The sequence below is a fragment of the Mycteria americana genome, chromosome 4 (assembly GCF_035582795.1).
Source record: "Mycteria americana isolate JAX WOST 10 ecotype Jacksonville Zoo and Gardens chromosome 4, USCA_MyAme_1.0, whole genome shotgun sequence".
Lineage (NCBI taxonomy): Eukaryota > Metazoa > Chordata > Aves > Ciconiiformes > Ciconiidae > Mycteria > Mycteria americana.
In genome coordinates, this window is record NC_134368.1 from 56,098,767 (window position 1) to 56,120,511 (window position 21,745).

A 21,745-nucleotide genomic window follows, 5' to 3' on the forward strand; every position below is an offset into this window, starting at 1 on the left:
AGCATGTATTTGGATTCCAACTGATATTTGATTCAAATTACCAGAGCTATCTTTATTTTGTGACCAAAATTTCAGTACTGCTGTTTATTAGAATAATTGGACAAATAACCTCACAGCAGCTACCCAAGGTAGACGTTGTTTCAGACAATAGGCAGCTGAGAAATTAAAAAACTTCAATTTCCCCAAGATGGCCTTCTCTGCCCTGCTACATGGCTTCCTATTCCTTTCAGGAGAATAACAGTTGGGCCCCACAGGACCAGAACCAATGGTTCTTGCCCATAAAGCCTTCCCTAGAAACCCGAGAGTTTCCAGTGACCTACACATTCACAACTCATCCAAGTTTCCATTATTTCCTTCAGATGTACCAATGACTTATGATTCCTCACAACTAGTAATCTACCCACTATTACCTTTTCATATTTGCTATCCAGGACTGCTGATAGTGCAGAATATAAAGATACTTAATGTATTTTAATCATCTAGAACAGGAAAACAATTTGTAAGTGTTAGAAATAAAGACAATTCCATATTGAGGGGATGCTGAAGCAACCTGTAGAGATTAAGTGGAGACAGATGAAAGGACTGCAGAATGGAAGCCAATAACATGCTGTGTTAACAAATGCAATGCCATGCCAGAAGGTGCAACTACACAAGTGCAATGCTGCATTCTAAATCAATTGTAAGGAATCAATTGTTCGGAAAAGGACCTTATGATCCCACTGTTCTAAAAACCTGATCAATGTGCAACAGTGGTTAGAAAAAAAAAAAAAAAACACCACACCACACAATATCACAAAAAATGAAAAAGAAAGTATTTTTAGAAGTACTTCACAGTTTCATGCATTTTGCAAGATGTTATTCTCGCAGATATCATTGAGTAGATAACATAAGAGTGTTGGACATTCTTCAAGAATAATTGTTTAATTCAGCTGAGCTAAGATGCACAAGAATTTGGCCCCACCAACCTTTTTCATTCAATAATTTAAAAACAATAAAGGAATTACAGTAATCTGGGAAGTTTTCATAGCATGGCAATTGCTGTTGTTCTTTCTGTTATTGACAAGGCAGATACTGGCTTCTGCAGTTTTTCCAGTATTTTCTTTGACCAGAAAGTTCTAGAGCACAGAGAAATGTTAGTCTTTTAAAAATAACTCATGTAAAATTGTCTTTTATAGTTTTAATTTATATAAATCCTGTTAACATTAGAACTAATGATCTAAAGTTAATTTCAAAGTATAACGCTGGTTTCACATACTCTCTACATATCAGGCAAGTTTTACATTATATTGTAAAATTAAGAGCACAAGTTATAGTAATAAAAAATTGAATAATAAAACTCTTGAAAATTAAAGCACTATGGTTATTACAGAAACAGCAACTTAGTTGTATTTCTCAACTTGTGTATTTTATAGAGAACATCTATGTAATAGTTGCAAAAGTAAACACCTACTACAAGAATCAGAAGAGGTCAAAAACTGAAGAGAAAAAACCTCCAAATTTCATTTTAACATTTGTACCTTCACTCTTAAACAGCTAAACAGATATACAACTGCTGTAGGGAAGGGTGAAGTTGACTTAGAAGAATGTATCCTTCCTTATTTATATCCTTCTACTACTCACAACTTTTATGCAACTTTTTTTTCCTTCCAAGAAGGTTGTATACAAAGATCTTAGTGAAGAAAGAACAAAAAACAGTAATCCTCAGATTACCGCTTGTAAAAAATACTTTTAAATTTTGAAATATTTTAATAATATTGAATACTATTTCCCAATATTGAAATTTTAAAATGTTAACTGCAGACATCTTATTCTTTTTAATTCTTTAGGCACGTTTTTGGCTTAAAGAGATTTTTACATTAAGGCTCAGAACTCCTTAGCAGTCTACTTCAATCAATCAGTGAACCAGATATCTGTGTGTATGCACATTAGTTAGATGTGTATGCTCCGTTGTCCTGAAAGGCTAAGTAAAAATTTTCAAAATGAAGACAGGAATCATCAGTCTTTGCTAGCAACTGGTTTTATTATATAGGCCTGCAAACATGAAGTATCTTCAGTGTACTGTTCTGCCCTTTATTAAACAAGTGTCATCTCTAAATATATCTACAATTAATTGCCATGATAATATAAGTGAGCAGTTTAGTTTGGCTGATTAACACCTGGGGGAACTCACTTATTTCCATTTTTGCAACACTCAGAAAAATCTATCCTGGCAGCTAATCTATTTGGCAAAATGCATCCTTTTGCCTTTTAGAAGGATTCTCGGATGGTCACATAATATATTTGATAACAAAGAATCTGTGAGAGAATGAATGGCAGAACACCTTAACCATCTGACAATCGAGGAAAATAGTAATTTTGTAATTCAATTCTTTTTATTTCTTAGCTAAATTTTACATCTTTATTTAAATAAAGTCATCAAATGTATTCTTCCTTCTGCAAAATGTTATAAAGTACAATGTACAGAAAAGGGAGGAGTACATTTGAAAATTGATTTTATTGTGTCAAAAACATACTTGAATGAATAATAGAATATCTATAAATACCGTAAGCAGAAAGCAGTACCGAGGATTCTGATAAACCAAAAGTATGGCATAAAATTACCACTGTTAAATCAGACAATGTTGTATTACATTTTATCATTGTAAGTGGAGTTGAAAATGCCATGATTAATTATTTTTCTACAAATGGAGGTGGGATTATCACCTAGTGAAGTTTCTCTTTGAGTAGATGTGTAGAAGTATATTTCTATAAAATTGAAGGGAGTCCCTAGATGCATCTTCTGGCTGCAAAATAATATACTCTTGACCAAGAACTTTTCAAAGAAAAGCACAGGTGACAATGCTAGCCACTAGTGTGTTCTGCAAGATTGTTAAACTTTGCTTAGTTTCTTCTCTTCTCCTTAAAACTACTTTATGAGAAACACATTGAATCGTGTGTCAGGGTATTTGTAGCCATACTTTAAAATTGCAGAACAATTATTCTATGTTAAAATCTAAATGCATCATTTATTATAGGGAATCTGTAACAAAGAGATAAAACAGGAGGTAAAGGAATTTAATATATACCTAAAGAGGACTTAAATGCTAATCATGAAACTGTGCTGTAAAGGGAAGTAAACTTTATTGTGGCTCTTTTTCTAACTTCGGCACCAGCACAAAAAATACAGCCTAACAGAGTAGACTCTTTTAGCTGAAGGAATAGGATCCTAGCTGCGAGATCTAGAGGTCAATATTCCAAGGGATATTTTGTTACACGTGCAAGCATATGAAAGCTAGTAAAAAGTTATACTGCAGGACCACAGAGAGCTAAATTACTAATATGAAGAACAACTCATTCAAGAAAAAAAATCTACAGTGTGAGATACATGTGTTTCTACACTTTGGGGTCAAAGCACATTCCTTACCTGCACACTGATTCCTCATCCTGATGTGACTGGGCACAAACCACCATCTTGATTTCTATGGATGGGGAAAACCAGGTATGAGAGGGAGCAATGGTCATGGTTTTAATGATCAGAGAATGAGATCCCCTCAGACATCAGCAGCGTAGCACAAACTTAGCCCCTAAACAATAAAGCATTTACTGATTAAGCGTGGCAAATGGAAAGGGACAAAACATCCTCCAACCTCCAGATTTATTCTTTTATAGCAGCTTAATCTTTGTAGGAAACAGATCTTTATGTTGAACACTGAGGTAAAAATTTGTGCTGGTTTTAAGGCTCTTCTTACTGCTAAAGAGGATACAGGGGGTTATTGTAAATATATATGATGCTCTAGGTTTTTAAAAATTGTTAATTATCCAGTTACTGTGATCTTTATCTTACCTTCCTAACTTATCCACTTTCTAATCACATTTCTCACATTTTAGCATGTTAAACTATGTCTTTGTATTCTATACTTGAATCAAATTAGATTTAAGTATTCAAATAGGAGCAATGATGAATGACATGATTCTCTTAGAAGTCAGGGCAGAAGGACTAACAATTTAAGTTTATATATTTCAAAAACAATAGGCTATTCATCTGTGAATATAATCAGATGATAATATATTTTGCTTTCAGCTGTGATTCAACATAAACATGGAACTCTAGCAGTGGAACTTTACAATGCTTAGAATTAATCATGTTCTTAAATGCTTCCCTTCAGTAGATGATGATTTAGACAGAACCAGGTTGCAATATAAGACTCTATGACACATTAAAGCAAGTAGTGAATAACATTTTAAACGGATTATTATTTTGAAGTAGAGATAGGGAAGTTGTGACAAAGAACAGAAAGACTATGCAACAAAAGTATAAGTAGGAAAGCTGAAGAGCCTCAAAAATTGTTATTCCAAAAACAACTCATAAAATGTCTAATTCACCACCAATTTTTTTTTTTTTTGCCATTTCTTCTCTAACATTTACTTAACTTCATAATCATAAGTTGTCCTTTTAACTGCACGGAAAAAAACAGATTTAATACCTTGGTGCCTGAGATTTATCATTGGTATGGAGCACAACCCCTGGCCAACTGAATTTACTATAATTAGATGTAAACTAAGCAAAAAAAGTCTCACTGAACACCAATGTACTCCTAAGTCACACGACTTTTAAGATCCTATTCAAAACACATGATAAGAACTAATATTCCTCCATGAAAGCATTTTTAGTCACCAATGCAAACATGAAGTTTACCTACATTCACTTGTGCTCACCATCACAGAAAAAACAGGTAAAACAATTTAGGTATGCACACTTGGTTTTAGACTGTTTCATTTGAGTATTCAACCTTGCTTTTTTTTCCTTGTGATATTTATTTTCAGGAAATAAAAGCTTCTGAAGTATAAAGCTGGGGGGGGAACCTTTAAAGTTGCTAAAATTTAGAAGCTATAAGCTATTCAAAGCCTGGTTCTATATAACATAACTATGACATGGATTATTTTGGAATTTAAAGTTAACCATGTAAAAATCATACAGCAAATTTTAGTTGAATATAAATTGTGAGAAAAGAAGAACTGCCTTGATGGCCTGATAACTCAAACCAGTAACTTTCTGAAGAGAAATTTACTGAAAGTGTTTAAGAAAAGCCAGACATATGCTTACCCAGCTATAGTTTCAGAATACATTATTATTGAATAAGAATTTAAAAAAACCCAGAAAGATAATCTAATTGATAGAGACAAAATCAGGTTTTGTCTCAAAAACTGGGGCAAATATCTCATGCTGCTGAAGAGAAATACAGAGGGAGGGGAGGAAAATAGGCCTTTGGAGCAATAACAAGGAGAGATGAGAAGGAAAGGTTTGTTCTAAGCTATACTCCAGCATATGCATATAGCCAGCTTCTTATTTGCTGAGTATTTCCTGATAATTTTAGAAGTTGTTTCTCACATTTAGTCATAAGAGTGGTGAAAACATCACCTTGAATCACTATCAACTGAAAGCCATCAGTTAGTTTAGTGACACACACATGTATATATAGATATGCATACACACACACGCACATATATATAAATTAAAAATACTTTCAAATATCTTTTGTGCTTCAGAAAAGGAGTAAACACCTCAGACATGATGAAATCCAGCACCTGACCTACACTTCAGTGAAAATCTCCTTTGAATATGCAACAGTACCCACTATAAGTGCATACACCATACATGTTACACTGGTTTACATACTCAAAAAAGATTTCACTTATTTCTGCCATCATGCTTTCAGAGCACACACCTAAGTATTATGCATTACCTGAATCAAATTTATAACCACTGAAATGCCTGTGAAACCTCCTCCATGCATTGCATGTGGAATAACCTGAGATTCAAATTTCTCATTTACATGAGAGTTTTCAAGCATATACATGAACCCCCATATTTGGTCCGCAAATACTTTTATGTCTGAGGTGTATTCATATAGATCTCAAACTTCAGTAGTTAGACTAAACAATGCAAAACCACACAGAAACAATTAATTAAGCAGTCACAGAACACTACAATTATTATTTCTTGACAGTTATCTTACCGTTGTATTATTCAGGTTATTATAATATTTAAGAGTGAAGAAAGAAAAACATATATGGCTTACTTTGGACTGTTTTCCCTCTTCTGAAACTGACTTTTCATTTCATATTGCCCAGGTCCTGGAAAACCCTGAAAAAAAAAACATAACTCATGTCATAACTGTCTATACATATATGTGAGACAACAACTGCTTAATGTATGTATAAACTTCATGTGAAGTTAAAAGTGAACTCTTACATACATTTCATCCACCAGTCAATTGGAGGATGTGGGGGCTATGGAGTCTTGAGACCTCTCCAAGGTGTTATAAAAGTGTATATTCTGTGACTATGTTATTCTCTAAAGGAGCTTAGTACCTTTGCCACAGGCAATAACTCCCTTCCCAACACAGTATAAGTTTTAAGTATGTTGCCAAGTAAATCACTTTCGTATTTCATTATTTACAAATATAACCACAAAACTACGATTACGTTTTACTTACTAAAATTTTCCAGTTCGTAGTTTGACTCCCTTATTTGAACACTTTACAGCAAAACTAAGGTTTAATGGAAAGTTCTAAGACTTTCTCACATTTTCTCCATAGTTCAAAGCATTCAAATGAGGTATCGCGCTTCGTAGCGCAGACAGAAATATACTACGCGATCCTACGTGAACCAAGACAATAACACAGCAATTTTTGCTCGTGCAAGATTTGTATTAAAGACTACACATAGCCTGCATGAATCTGTTTTGCTTTGGAGAAAACAAGGTCAGAACTTGTGAAACACAGTAATCCTGCAGAAGAGCACTGCTTGTTTTATTAGAATATAAATGTAACAAAATAAATTAATAATAAATCTCTATATTTGAACATCAAATAAAAGGGCAATTTTTCTAACCACCTCCATGCTATATAATACAAATTCCTGCAATATCAAATCATATTTCATGAGGTAATTTATAGACAAAACATTGTGCAGTGCAGGTAGAATAAATTAATCCAAAATTATTTCACTTTTAACAACCAGTGTCTGTCTTGCATGCTGACAAGGTATTGGCACATGCAGAGGTTTCTAAAACACTGCCGTTATCATCACTATTTTTTGAGTCTACAGAAGTGAGAGCATAAACACAGGTGCTTCTTCTCATACAAAAAGAACAATAAATCGTATTTAAGTACAATTTTAAGTAAATGCTGGTTGTTTAAAGTATTTTTGGTATGGATCTTCTACCAGCTCAGCATTTTCCTAAATTACTGTAGTATTACACGTTCAATAAAAGGAAAAATGCTATTAGAACAGAACACTCTAGTGGTTTTTTGTGACCTGTAACTGGTGGTTGATTGTCTAATTCATAGTACATTCTTTCCATCTTACACAACTGCAGAGATTTTGCATCTGCAAAACATCCTCATGCCATTGCAACATAAATTTACATTAACCTGAGTTACCACATATTCTGTGTTTCAGAAAAAAATCTGTCCTACACAAGCAAAACCAGGAATTTATTAGAAGTCAAACAGCTTTAGATCAAGCAAGCCTCGTACAGAGATCACATGGCTAAAGAAGACAGAAAAACAACTTTAGAGTTGATCTGCAATAGTAAAATGAAAGACACTGTCCTTAAAATTATGTACGTGGAATAAAAATAAAAACAAAAACCTCCAGAGCAAGACTAAATCACAAGTATTCTATAAATTGTACACAAATTGCAACAGTACATGCCAACAATTTTTTTTAAATCTAACAAAAGATAGTATTTAATCAAGTGTTTATGCACACAGCTGTGCTAATTTGTCATCTTCTTAGCTTGACTGTATCACAACAGTTCTGAATTTGAAGAGCAGCAAAAGAACAATACGAGCTCCGTATATGCATTCCTGTCAGCCTAGCCACTCCTCTGTTAAAAATGTCAGAGCTTACAACTGGCATTCAAAGCCATTTCCAGCAACTCAAGAGGAAATATGTTTGGAAGATACCTGGATAATAATAATACTAGTTCAACTGAGAGTACTTCACTCATAGTCCTAATGCACCCATTACCTAAAATACTTCATGCAGGTGGGAGCTGAAACATTTTACCTCTTGTTAAGTTACACAGGCTCAGGTTAATAATGCACATGCAACTTTTCCACTCCACCTACAAACCCTAAGACCCATTAGGTTCCCAGCTAGATATTGAAATCTATGAAAAAGTATTCCAGAAATTGTAACATTTATTGTATAATCATTTGCTTTTCCTTTAATTTGGAGAAAAAATGATTACTACTATTTGTAGTGAATACTAACAAGCAACATCAACTACTGCTGATGATATAGCACTCTTACAATGTTCTCTCCCACACTGCAAAAACATAGCAATAAAGATCAGTATCTTCATTGCTAAAAAGTCTACCCAATCATGGGATATGAAACTATGTCCAGTCTCCAAGATAGAAAGTTAACTTAGAAGGTGCAAGTAAAAAAAAAAAAAAAAGGACACACTTTTCTTCATTTTACAATTTCAGAACTCTACTAATTTTACAGACAACAAAGCCTGTACAAGTATGTAAAACACAATGTTATATTAGACACTTAATAGGATCTCAGCCTTCTCAGAAAAAAAAAAAAATTTCAATCAATAATAAACACAATGTTGTAAATTAATGTAGAGATATTGCTTATAATAAAATACTAATATATCAGCCATTTTCCTAAATTTTAAAAAACAGCATGTTTTATTTTAGTACTATGCATTTACTAAATTTTTACTCCATCTAGTAAGATCTCTTTATATTACAATAGGTTTTTTTACAAAGAGTAGAGAAAACTGCTGTATGCAAGTTATTCACTACAGTAGACCAAGAATTAATTTTGTTCTGGGCAACTCTGCTATAAAAAGATATGATTACAATTAATTAAGTTTCACAGATTTTAATATTCATTCTCATATTTTTACCCTTTCATTAAACTGATATCATTAAAATACAAGCTGTCCTATTGAATCATTTATCAGGAAACAGAATACTTGAACTAGCAGAGTATTTTGTAGTCTAGAATGGGTGGGAACACATATCAGACAAACAAATTTAGGGCTATTTAAGCACACAATTACGTTTGCTATCAGCTATAGACTTCGTGAGAGTTCAGAAACTGTTTTTATTGTATGCTGTAAGACAAGCAAAACATGAAAGAAACTGCAGATTTTGCTTACAGCTTTTTTAATGATTGACAGATACCTATTAATAGAATTATAAACAGTGGTAGAAATACAAATCAGACAGTCATACCAGTGCTTTTACTTGAATGATTTTTTTTTTTTTCCTTACAGGAAGTGTAACTGTATCTTTTGGAAGTATAAGAACATTGAACCAGTTCAACCATGAATTATAATACATTTATTTTGTATAGCAGAAAAATCTATTGTATATTTACACTGCCTTGAATCTAAAAATCTGGAATGTCTGTATATGGATTACTGAAGTAAATTCTTAATAACTTAACTTATACTTGAAAGCATTTTCATCCCTATTTGAATGAAGAAACAGGAACCTTAATGTAGATTTAATCCTAAACTTAAGCAAAACAGATCACTGAAACTGGTTTACAAGTTATCCACAAGACGTTTATTTCCTCCCCAAGAATGTATACAAATACTTCAACAAAACACCGATCGAATGCACTCAAGACAAGTATACACATAAATGCTTACAATCTGTTTGACATAAATAGTCCCAGTGGCAGATGCAGAACTTGCAGCTCCTCCAAGACTGGTGGGGACAGAGGAAGCCTTTGTGCCAAAGCAGTCTCTCCAAGAAGAGCCCATCAAGCGGGGATGATCTGAGATAATCTACTTTCAGTCTTGCGAGGACCTTGCAAGTCCCCAGTCCCCAGCACAGCCTCACCTTGCCTGGTAGGTTGAGGAAGAAATGCGAGTCCTGCTGACAGCTTGCAAGCTCCAAGCCCATGGCTCAGTGAAGCTACTAACAGGTCTGGCAAGCAACAAAGCCACCAACTGCTGCATAGCGTCAGGAATGACTGACAAAGGACATATACCATATAGCTACATCCTAAGAATGAGAATATTTTGATCATTTTTAGTTTCTCTTACCTACAACACCCTGAACTTTTGTCTATTTGTCAGTAACGATGTATAGGGAACGCAGGACAAGTCCCACTAAGGATCAGCATCAAAAAAAATATTGGGCAGGAAATAGAAAGCACAGAATTAATTTGAAGAGCACCGTGTTTTCCATAACCTCAATTTTGTGGTTCAGCATTTCCTATATAGATCACTTCAAACTAAACCAAGAAAACTATTAATTTGCACATGCAGAATCTTTATTTTGGTTTAAAGGGACAAGAGGAGAAAATAGAATGAAAAAGCAGGTAGGTCAAGATAAAGACAGGGAGATTACTTAGCAATTACCATTATGGGCAAAGCAGACTCAGCTTGGGGAAAATTAACTTTACTTTATTGCCAATTAAAATAGATTCAGGGAGTGAGAAACAAAAAGGCAAACATTAAAACACCTCCTTTCCTCCCAACTTCGCTCCTTCATCCAGACTCCTCTACTCACCCCAAAGTGGCATGAGGGGATAGGAGTTACACGTTGGTTTCTCTCCTCCACTCCTTCCTTTTCACACTTTTCCTCTAATCCAGCATGGATTCCCCACAGGCTACAGTCCTTCAGAAAGTCTGGTCCAGCATGGGCCCTCCACAGGCCACAGCTCTTGTCAAGGAAAAGCTGCTCCAGCATGGACTCTGCGTGGGCTACAGTCCTTCTGGAATATCTATCTGCTCCAGCATGGGTTCTCCACAGGCTGCAGGGCAAAATCTGCTCTGATGCCTGGAGCACCTCCTTCTCTGCTGTTTCTCACTCTTTTTGTTCCCTCCTCCTTTGCCCGTCTGACATTTTCTGCCTTTTCTTAAGTATGTTTTCACAGAGGCACCAACCTGGCTGATGGGCTCAGCTCTGTCATGTGGTGGATCCATTGCAGAGCCATCTGGAAATGGCTGTGTCTAGCAGGATGCAGTCCCTGGCCTCTTCCCACAGAGGCCACATCTGCAGCCTCCCCACCCTGCTACCAAAACCCTGCCACACATACCCAATACAAGTATCAATTAATGGAAATACAATGACATAAGAAAGTCTTCCTCAAGAGTTTACCTACTGGATAAAAATCAGCTGACTCAACCTGAGATAGCAGAAGTATATACTTAAAAAATAAAAGATAAGGGTAAATAAGGGTGATTAAAAAAAAATATATATATATATACCTTTACATAGCTATGCTTTCTTATAGCTACACTAACTTAAATTTAACTTGCAGTCAGACACTAGTTCTGGAAAAAAAAAAAAAAAAAAAAAGAAGTAATCCTGAAAAGACACCTATTCTTGACAACACACAACCGCTTGCTTTACTTAAAGAGTGTTTAAATCCTACTGCATCATTATCCTGGAAGTTGTCTGTTTGTAGTCAGTATATTTCATTATTTGAAACCCATTTTTCTTATTAAGTCCATTGGCACATGGTAATATTACCTATCTTATAAGAAAAAAAATGTTTATCTATAACAGTTACAGTGTAGCTGCATTAATGTTACCTCAAAAACTTTACAGTCAGAAAATTAAAAAGTTACTTTATTTCGAAGAACACCAACTACATTAGATGATTCTACCTTGTTCAGTCATTGCTCTTTTGTTTTAGTATGTTATAGCTTGATAAATCTTTTACTTGTTAAATATATGTTACTAAATACTCCACATGAGAATGCAAAGCATGGCCAGGTAACGTTAATGAAAAAGAAAAGTTCTTCAAGATGTGTTGCTCATTTGTACTCCTTTTTGATGGAGAATCTGATACGCAAGACAGATGCTCAGAATTCCCCCAGCCAGAGAAGGTGCCAATCCACATGCCTTTGCAAGATGACCATTTCTTGTGAAAGTATGTACAGTGTTCCTTTGCTTCTTCTTTCCTCATATTCAGATTTTAGGAATGCAATAAATGATGCAAAACTGTGTAGACTACAGGTACGATCTGGGAGCCTACAATAATAATGTTTCTTAGTGAAACTAATAATCTCAATCAAGTCTTTTACCATTGTCACGTAGTTTAGAAACTTGCTGCCAAAGAACTTACTCCTGACTACCAATCTTGGACTTAGCAATGCTTAAAAAGCCAAGAAAGATGCTCATGGATGCCTCAGATGTGAATATTTACCAGTGGGGATAGTTAAACATGCAGTTCTCCCACGCACAAACTGGAGGGTCCCCAGAGTTTCCCCATGAAAAATTCAGTAAATCAGATGTAATCCTGTGTCTAGCCTCCTGTGCTCACAAATCACTCATTCATTTTCCTTTAGACAGCCACTGGTTAAAAAAAAAAAAAAAAAAAAGAATCAGCAACAATTGGAATACTGGAATAGAGCTAGTCAAGCAATTAGTAGAGTTATGTCTATGTAACCAGCTCATTTTAAAGAGCTAACATTCATCTATTTTTGAAGTTATGTGTCAAAAAGTATCTTATAATTGCTTTAAAATGGTAAATCACCAATTTACTTCACTTTTATACACACACACACAAAAAAAAAAAAAAAAAAAAACACCAAAACACAAACCACCACACAGAACAGACCATGACAGCTTTTTTTGATAAAACATTATTTCAGTTGTGGGCAGAATCTAAGAATGGAAAATTTCAGCCAAGCAACATGTTATTCTGAAAGTCTAAAAAAAAATTTTTTCAAATTATATAAACTGCAGCCGTCATACAATTCCAAGTTTATTTCCAGTCAGAATATACTTTTTTAAAAGCTAAGCTAAAAGACATTGAAATTGAAACAATGAAGTAATTTTATGTTAATGGATCCCATCAGACATAACTGACAATTTTCAAGATAAGAAGTCACTTTATTGATATAAACAGATTCACATTATCAAGGTCAAGAAGTCCGTATAAAATTCCACCATGAAGTAGTATAGTCAACTATATCATATTTCTTGAAATGCTTGTTACAGGAAGTATGGAACAATAGTTTTGTAAGAACCAGGGAAAAAAGGAAAGTGTTAAAGGCAAAGATGGAATGATCACATTCAAAGCTATAAAAGTGCATATTAAGATTTGAAAATATCTCACCAGCCACTGAGATTTTAATACTTTTTTTTTTTTTTGTGGTATGGAAGTCTTTATTGTGGCAACTAAAGCACCAAATATTACATCTGCAGACTTAACGAGATGCCATCATTTAAAAAAGCACACCTCTTAAGATGTAAATCATTACAAATTTCACACTATTTTGTGAAAATTACTTTTCCCTAATGTGTAAATACTGCCTACTGTGAAAATCATGTTCCACACTATGATGATGTTCATTTAAGCACGTTATTTCTACTTGTTTGTAGATCTGTACCATTCTGTTGTCCTAGAACTTGAAAACATTTTCTCTCCAAAGTGATAGTTCCCAAAATACATCACACTGACAGAACTAGAAATTGAAATTCTGTATCTTTTTGCTCTAAGAACTGCCAGATGTCAGTTTTGGTATTAATGGCTTTTACAATACTCTGAGCCTTTAATATTTTCTATACTAAGAAATGTAAATCAGCTCAAGACAATGTCAGTGCCACGTACAGCTGAACTGTTGCTGAAAAGTGTATAAATGCAAATGTAGACAAAAGCAAGCTACCTTAAATTTACTTCAAAAAGTCTGTTGGAGCTCTGCTGACTGGAGAAGTGTTTTTAAAGGTCTAAAGTACTATCAAATTAGTTGTCCTTAAGTATTAGCAAATACACTAAAACAAAATCCTGATCCAAAAACCACTTAGGCCGTGTGGACTACTATATATACACACTGCATCCATTTGTACTTGCTAAAGTGAGATTCACTATGCACATGATAAAGTTAAACTGCACAGCAGTTGTAAGCGTTTTTCCCCAGTTGCTCAAGTGTATCTAGCAACTCAGAGAGAGATGAGGTTCAAAAGAGTCTTCACACAATTACTTCTCAGCAACCTCTCAACATATTTGTGCCTCATTTACATAGGCATATCTCAGAGCAGAGTTCAGTATTACAGCACTGAAAGAACTTTGTTCAGGCTTCTGCTTTTTTGTTGATGGTATTAACTAGTTACAACTAGTTCAAACTTAAGCACTTCACAATAAAATCTTTATTATTTGAGCATAGAGCATTATTTATGTAGGCAATTTATGCTTTAAAGTAATTGATAAATCAATTTGTACAACAAATTATGGCTTCTCTCTCATCCATATAGATCCACTTATTAGACTTATTCTGGACTTAGACTTAGCTTAATCCAGAGTTCGGCCATCTCTTACACATAGATTAAACAGCCCATATCACAGTCTACCTTTCCCCCCCCCCCCCCTTTCTTCATTTACTGCCTGATACATCAAAGCACAGAACCCTGAAAGTGGTAGCATTTTTATATTTAAAACAGTCCTGTCACTTTCTGGCTCCTGGATGTTTTATTGTACACAACAGGCTTTTTGCAAGTCCTTATCCCCTTACACTTATTTTATGCATTGACTAGAGAAAAGCTCAAGTTCAAAGTGTCTTCATTCAATGCATTTTCAAAAATTGTAAACAGGGGATCCTCCCAGATCTCTCTCTCATTCAATCTATATTTCTCTTTGCACCAGACAGAGTATTTCTAATTTTTTTCCAGGTAGTACACTAATTTCCATAAACCATGTGTTTACAAATGCACAGTGCAAGTCTTGCACTATTTAAATACTCAAGTGATTTGTTCTGTTTGTGGTTAAGACACATGTTATTATCAAATAAAGACAAAGTAGTCCAACTTCCATTAAGTAATGGAACTTTTCCTACTGATTCAATAAGGATTGGATAAAGTACTTAGATTGCCTGCATGAAGTCCAAGTTCCAATCATGATCAAGCCAACGCATCTAACCAGTATTTCAGGACCTTAAAAAACACAAGTTAAATTGTCAAACTTTACTCTCTTGATAGGAAGCGAATTTCTCATGCTTCTGCCATATTAATGTAAGCACAGCCAGTGCTATGCTAAAATACTTTTTGGAGTGGGAAGAGTCACAGGAGGGAACACCTCACTTATGTCCAACTAAATGCATCCTCTGATCACCAGATGGTACAATTTAGCTAGCTCTTTTTAGACAGGGAGCAACCAAGCTTCACTTCTGAGTAATATAAAAGCAGCAAAAGCAGATTAATACCACTTTCCTATCTGCCCTGTCCAGAAACAACAAAAGTTGTGTCTATGTTCTTTGGAGGGTCACTCTCAGCAGCTGGTGAGTACTAAGGCATAATGCTTAAAGACAAATTGGTCAAAACCTCCCTACCTCCCAAACCAGACTAAAAGTTTACAAGTATCAAAAATTTGCTGTATTAGCATATCACAGATTTTTCTTGGCCTCTGATATTCCAGTTTTTGAGAAGCTTTGATATGAATTACAACATAGCTGCAGATATCAAAAGCTACTTCTATTAAGATTTCTTTATATAATAAACAATCTCTTCTTGAGAAATGATATTAAATAGTATTACCAGTATTACCTCGTATCAATACTGCCTCCATCAAATGAATTTAATCTCCAAATAGCTCAACTAACTTGCATATTCTAATTAATATCATGCTGAAAATAGTTAATGAAGCTAAATTATAGCAATCTTTTTAAAAGGGTCAAATTTGTTGATCTGCATTTAAGCTATAAACATCAGGCATGAAAATGAATTGGTTTTGAAGTAACACTAATTCTGAAAGGTCCCACTTAAGAAAATTATTTCCTTGCATAATTTTTTTATGTCTAATCAAGCCACCCAGTAAAGGATTATAACTGATAGCAAATTGCAGTGTTGTATCTCTCTTCCTATCGCTCTGAGTAGACCCCCCCCATTTTCTTCCCTCAACAGTTTTCATAGAGAAGACCATCAGACAGTCTCCACAAGGATCTATATAGGTACGCAATAGAGTATGGCTTTAAAACTATGTTAAACACAAGATTGTTTCCTCACTGTAAGATATATTTTTATTAATGTTTACTTTTATGCCATCATAGATATGATGGCATTATTTCCACAATAACAACTTCACACTATACAGACTGGCACCAGCCATTGTGGAGTACAAATTCTCATAAATTCCTAGAGTGCTAGTTCATTAAAGAGTGCTAGTTCATATGCCCCCCACTTCCAATGAATAAATAGCTGTCTTAAAAGGTCACCCCACTACCTGTTGAAATTCAAAAAGGTAATCCGATGAAAAGAAGATCAAGCAGCCATACTGAATGATCTGCAAAGCAGCATTAATTTATCAGCAAAATTATACTTTTGCTGATGCTCTTCAGTTAATACTTATAATATCACATTTTAAATTTAATAAGAAGTGTGTTGATAACTGCATTAATACTTGTATTGTACTTTTCACATTTTATCTAGGTACAAAATTAACTAAATCTAACAACATTCTTGTGAAGAAAACATACAGTTATTTGTGTTTGGATAAAGTTTGGTCATGAACCTGATGGATAGTCACTCTGCTTGCTGTCCCACAGAATACACTGCAGAGACAAATAAGGTCATAGATTTCTGCACAAAACACATCAAAGCTTTTTCATTTTGTGTGTTGTCTTCTTTAAGATCCTACAGTCAAAATGTTCCACTTCAACAACAAAAAAACCCCACCAAACACACACGCACACACGGAGATACATGAAGTCCATTTCCCTTAACAGTATCTGTTCACCACATGGGTTTCTCAACATGAAAGGGTATCTATGAAAATTCAGGTCACAGATCATTTAGAAGCCTGCTTGTAAATAAGCAAGTCCACCATATTAAAAGAAAAAGCAGTTTGAATCAAGACAAGATTACAGGCCAGAACATGAATTCCACAAGAGGGTCTCATTAGGGCAGTACAAACAATAGGTAGCCTTGATAGGGGACGATAGAAGACTGGACAGTGGGAGGAGATGGCCAAACAAGACTAGTCAGTACAATCATTGGCAGGAGATGTAATTTAATCTACCAAACATCTTCAGAATACTGTACCACAAATCTAATATGCAAGGAACCTGAACTGAAACAGATCGTCCTTGTACAGATTCAGGTAATTTTTTGTCACAAGGAGAGTATTCAAATAGAAGGAAAAAAAAAAAAAAAAAAAAAAGAAGTTTTATGCAGACGTAAGAGAATTTTCAGGAAGCTGATAAATCATTTTTCCTCATTTAAAGAAAAAGAAGTCTGAATAAGACCATAATGCAACATAAAATTGTAATAGGCAGAGTGCCACTCAGAACAATGATACAACACTTCAAGAACACCACATCTGGAGCATATTTCTTGACCAAAAATAGCATGCAATAAAAAAACTGCATAAACAAGTAAAAAAAGATAAGATACTGATACATGGCAGATCAAACATATAAACATGACAGTGGTAGTTCATTTGAACATGCAAGTGCTGTTATCTAACACATTATGTCACCCTATCAAATCTGAGAGAGAACTCAATGAAACAATGATAGAAGAAATTAAATGGCAGCAAACAGTATTCATATGACAACATCTTTTCCAGGAGGTCTTAGGAGCATGTACTTGTATAAACTGACAAATAACAGTGTACAAGATAAAGCAAGTTGTCTGATGACTTTCAGTTTCAAATAATCACCATCTGAAAATGACTAGGGTCTACTATTTATGACACAATAGAAAGTTCATTAATACATAATTATTAGCTTTAGTAACTATATTCATTACAGTTTTACTGTTAATACTGATGCATTTCAGGTTCTATCAAGCATCATTACAAAGCCTTCAGTTTGCCTCCAAATTCCTGTATCTATTTTTCAAATAATCACTGGATATAAAGGCAAAATGTAGACTTTTAAAAAAATTTAGTAATTACTGTTGCTAATTCTACAATGCATAAAAAGAGTTCTGCTGATGTAAACAATAATTAACAGAACTGTATCAAACAGTCATTTAAAATCAGTGTTGTTTGTCAAATACAGGTATCTTCACAGAATATGTGATTTTTCCATTTCTTAAACACTGAAAGGTAACTCTGCATTTGAACATGCCATTATGAAGCCACTTGAAAAGTATTTATCATTCCACTATTCCTTAACTATGAACCACCATGCTTCCATTTTCAGGTGCTAAATGTAAAATTATTCATGTCATCAACACAGGAGCAAAACACTGCCATTCTTTCTAGTGATATTAAGACATCATAACACAGAATCAGTGGTTTTACTCAACATAGAGAAGTTTCAAAAGAGCATATCCATTTTCACATATTCAAAGTTAAGCAGCAGAATGAAAATGACTCATGTAATTTTGGCCTATATGAGGAAAGCTGGCTGTTTTAAGGAAAAAAACCAAAACAAAACAGTTTTTAATGAGAGAACAGAGGATCAGAGACACACAATGGGTGTAAGAATGAAAAAGGTGCAATGCAAGTTACAAAAAAAAAAAAAAAGAACAAAAGGACAGCAGCAGTGAGAATGAACATGACTGGGAGTCAAAGAAAGATAGCACATTTTATGCTTGTAGAGAGGTTAAAAAACCTCTACAACAAGCAGCAGATCAATGGTAGAAAGGAAATTAATCACCTGCATTTCAGAACATGGTAAAGAGAAGGTGCAATATATAGCATGGAGTTCACGCAGAATGAGGAAGGTAATAAAGAAATAAAGAAAAAACACTTCACTCAGTGAACGCTATCTATTCTGTATACCCTAAAGCAAGATCCTGTAGAAAACACAGTGTCATCGTGTAATTAAAGATTGTATCACAAACTATAGATACAACAAGGCCATATTGAGGTTAACCTGGGCAATCCTAAATCAAAGTCTCTCAGACCATTTTAATGGCTTCTGTAAACAATGTAAATACATGCAAATATTCTAGATGGATGCTGTATGTGATCTTTACTGCTGGGTAATCTGAGATCATAAATACATAGAACATGCTAACACAGTATGCTATTTCTCAAAAACTGAGAGGAGGAATAAATTTTAGTATTTTCCTTAAGTTACAGCAACAAGCTTCTGCCACCTTTTTATCATGCACAACAGCAAAATATATCTCAACCGAAAAAAATGATAAAATATAGCAACAGCAACAAGATATTGCACTTCTCACAAGACAAACTATTAATGCTCCCTTCCATGTGCCAAGCAGAATTAACTATCATAAATCATCTCTACTGCAAGTAGAAAGCATGTTTTTTGTTTGCTGTCCAATTCATCTGTTGTACATACAACTTCAAACATTACAGTTTTATCATTCGTGAGTGTATTACTTCTGACAACCTCACTAATGGTATTTTTCACTAAATACACAAAATCTATTCTATTCTAAAATCTATTCAACGAAAGTTGTTCCTGGTTTTTAGCCAAAGAAGATGACCACATTATTTTCAGTTGGTTGTTTTTTTTTTAAAGTATAAACAGAATAGACAATTCTTCTTACATGAAACGTAACTAGGGGACAAGGTCATACCTTCCTAAGGAGAATGGTCTCCATTTGTTACTAAAACACGCACGAGCTCCAAAATACTTTTGCCTTTAAATTCTTCTTCAAGTGTCACACCACTTACAACAAAGCATATATTTACACACATTCACATGGAATGAACATTTTCATACAGAAATAAAGTATCACAAAAGTTTAATAAAAGAAATACAGTTTATAAAAAAATATTCACTCAACAGTAGAAAAAGAACTGGACAAAAATAGTATCTGTTCTAAATTATGAAGAGAGAAACAACATACTTATTTCAATACAGCAAACAACTTCTAGGTGGATGACAACTTGTTACAAAAAGCTAAAGAAACAAAAATCCTTTTATAATACTTAAAGTCCCTTTATAATAATTACACTTAAATGAATGGTAAGGTTTGTCCAGTAAAGGAGAGAAGAACACCTTATTTGGTTTGTTTGTTTGTTTTTAATTCAGTGACACCTTCTTGAAGTGGAAAGGGGTGCCTTTCTTCACTGGTAAAGATAGTTCTTGTTCCATTCGGGAGAACTTCCCAGGGGAAAAGCTAGTGTCATAATCAGGCTCTCTAGCTGAAATCAGTTTACCTCACATTTAAGAGTGCTTTACATTAAACTCAGTGACTAAAGGAATTGTCTCGAAAAAGCACTGAAGTGGAATATCAATTATAACACCACTAACATTGAAAATACATGCTTAACTACTCCAAAGTTTTGAAAGAAGGCAACCTGTAGTGAGTAATTGATACATAGTTGTTGGTTGGTTTTGGTTTTGTTTTTTTTTTTTCAAAAATATTTTCAACCATGGTGTAGAACAGGATTTAAACTCATGCAGCATAAACAGCAATGCTGAAGCAATAAGGAAACAAGGCTTTTACTTTCCTCTCCTGGCAACAGGATTATGAATGCATTATCTTCAACTTTACTTCACAGAATTCTTTCAAAAAAAAAAAAAAAATCTTAATTTGTACAGAAAATATTCCAGTTGTAGAAAAAGAAAATGATATGGTGAAACTGGCACCTAGAGTTCGAACGAAAATACTGATTAACAGTTCAGCATTGCTATAGGTTATACTCCATAATATTTTTTTAAGAAATGGTCATCAATAATCAAATCTCTGTTTTAGCCATACTTTCACATTCTCAAAGCTGGCATCAGACAGAATACATAATAATAAAAATAAAACCACTAAGTATAAGTTAGCTAGTCTGAGGAAAAGGCCTAATGTTATTAGACTTATCAAAAATATCTTGCCCAATTTCTATGAAGTAAATATGCATCTGTGTCCTGTATCAGACGACTTTGCCCGTCCTCCAGGTATGCCCAGAGGGCAATGTAGGCTATAATGACCCATCTGTTCACTACTGGCAAGTAGCAAACTTCTAATGAAGACAGATGTGGGTCACCCTGTACAAGAAGGCTGCAGGGTGCTAATGAATCCACCTAATGGTCACTACCTGCCACTGCTGACTGATTGATGAGCAAAAGGGTTAAGCTTCAAAAGCAAAGACAAGTATTTCAGGTAATCATTAGTCTTACTAGGATATCGCTGTCACATTCCCTAATACACACACACACACTTACTTTAATGTTGCTTCTCCCATTTAAAAAAAAAAAAAAAAAAAGCTTCTATTATTTTTCTTTGGACAACCGGAAATAACCCGAAAAGCTGAAACAAAGATCCTATGAGAAATTCATTGCTTCCATTGCCCAGAGAAATAAAAGTTCCCAATATTCATAGTAATTTATAAACACATGACCTCTGACACTAACAGTAAAACCAAAAATCTGAAAGGAAATAGCTAGCAGTTACAAAACTCTACATTTATTCATATTTTCTAAATACTACAATCTGACAGTAGTACAGGAAAGAACTTTTTACAGTAAACTCCATTCACACAGACTACAAGTTAATAGATTTTTTTTTTTCTTTTTAAAATAATGATTACCACAGAAGCTAGTGAGGATTTGACTCAGGGAAGCGTCTCTAGAGAAAAAGGAAAGAAAAAAAACAAACACAAAAAAACCCCAAAACAAAACCACCCTGTAGTGAAAAATGTTATGACTTTGAGCTAGTGTGGGGTGAAACCTGCAGAGAACATTACCATCTGCCAGGATTCACCAAGATTTTGTTAGTAAACAGCTGCAACAAAGCAAAGTCACAGCACTATCCAAAAGAATAGAGAAGTAACAAAATTATATGTAAAGTTAAAAACAGAAAGGAGTATTTTTATGTAACAGCTTTTGAGGAGAAGTAGATCTCTTGCTTTTAGAATTAATTCA

At 34.3% G+C, this 21,745-nt stretch overlaps 1 protein-coding gene across 2 annotated transcripts in view; it reads right to left on the minus strand.

Annotated features, from left to right (window-relative positions):
* Nucleotides 1-961: 961 nt before the first annotated feature.
* Nucleotides 962-21,745, minus strand: part of STPG2 (sperm tail PG-rich repeat containing 2) — a 51,420-nt gene continuing 30,636 nt past the window's right edge. For both annotated transcript variants that reach the window (XR_012775379.1, XM_075499276.1), the window contains exons 3-5: nucleotides 6,060-6,124; nucleotides 3,404-3,458; nucleotides 962-1,115 (exon numbers count right to left, since the gene is read on the minus strand). Coding sequence is in view for 1 of the 2 variants with exons in the window: in XM_075499276.1 (XP_075355391.1) it covers nucleotides 3,419-3,458; nucleotides 6,060-6,124 (105 nt within the window). In the remaining variant the exon portion in view is untranslated. The remainder of the gene's footprint in view (nucleotides 1,116-3,403; nucleotides 3,459-6,059; nucleotides 6,125-21,745) is intronic.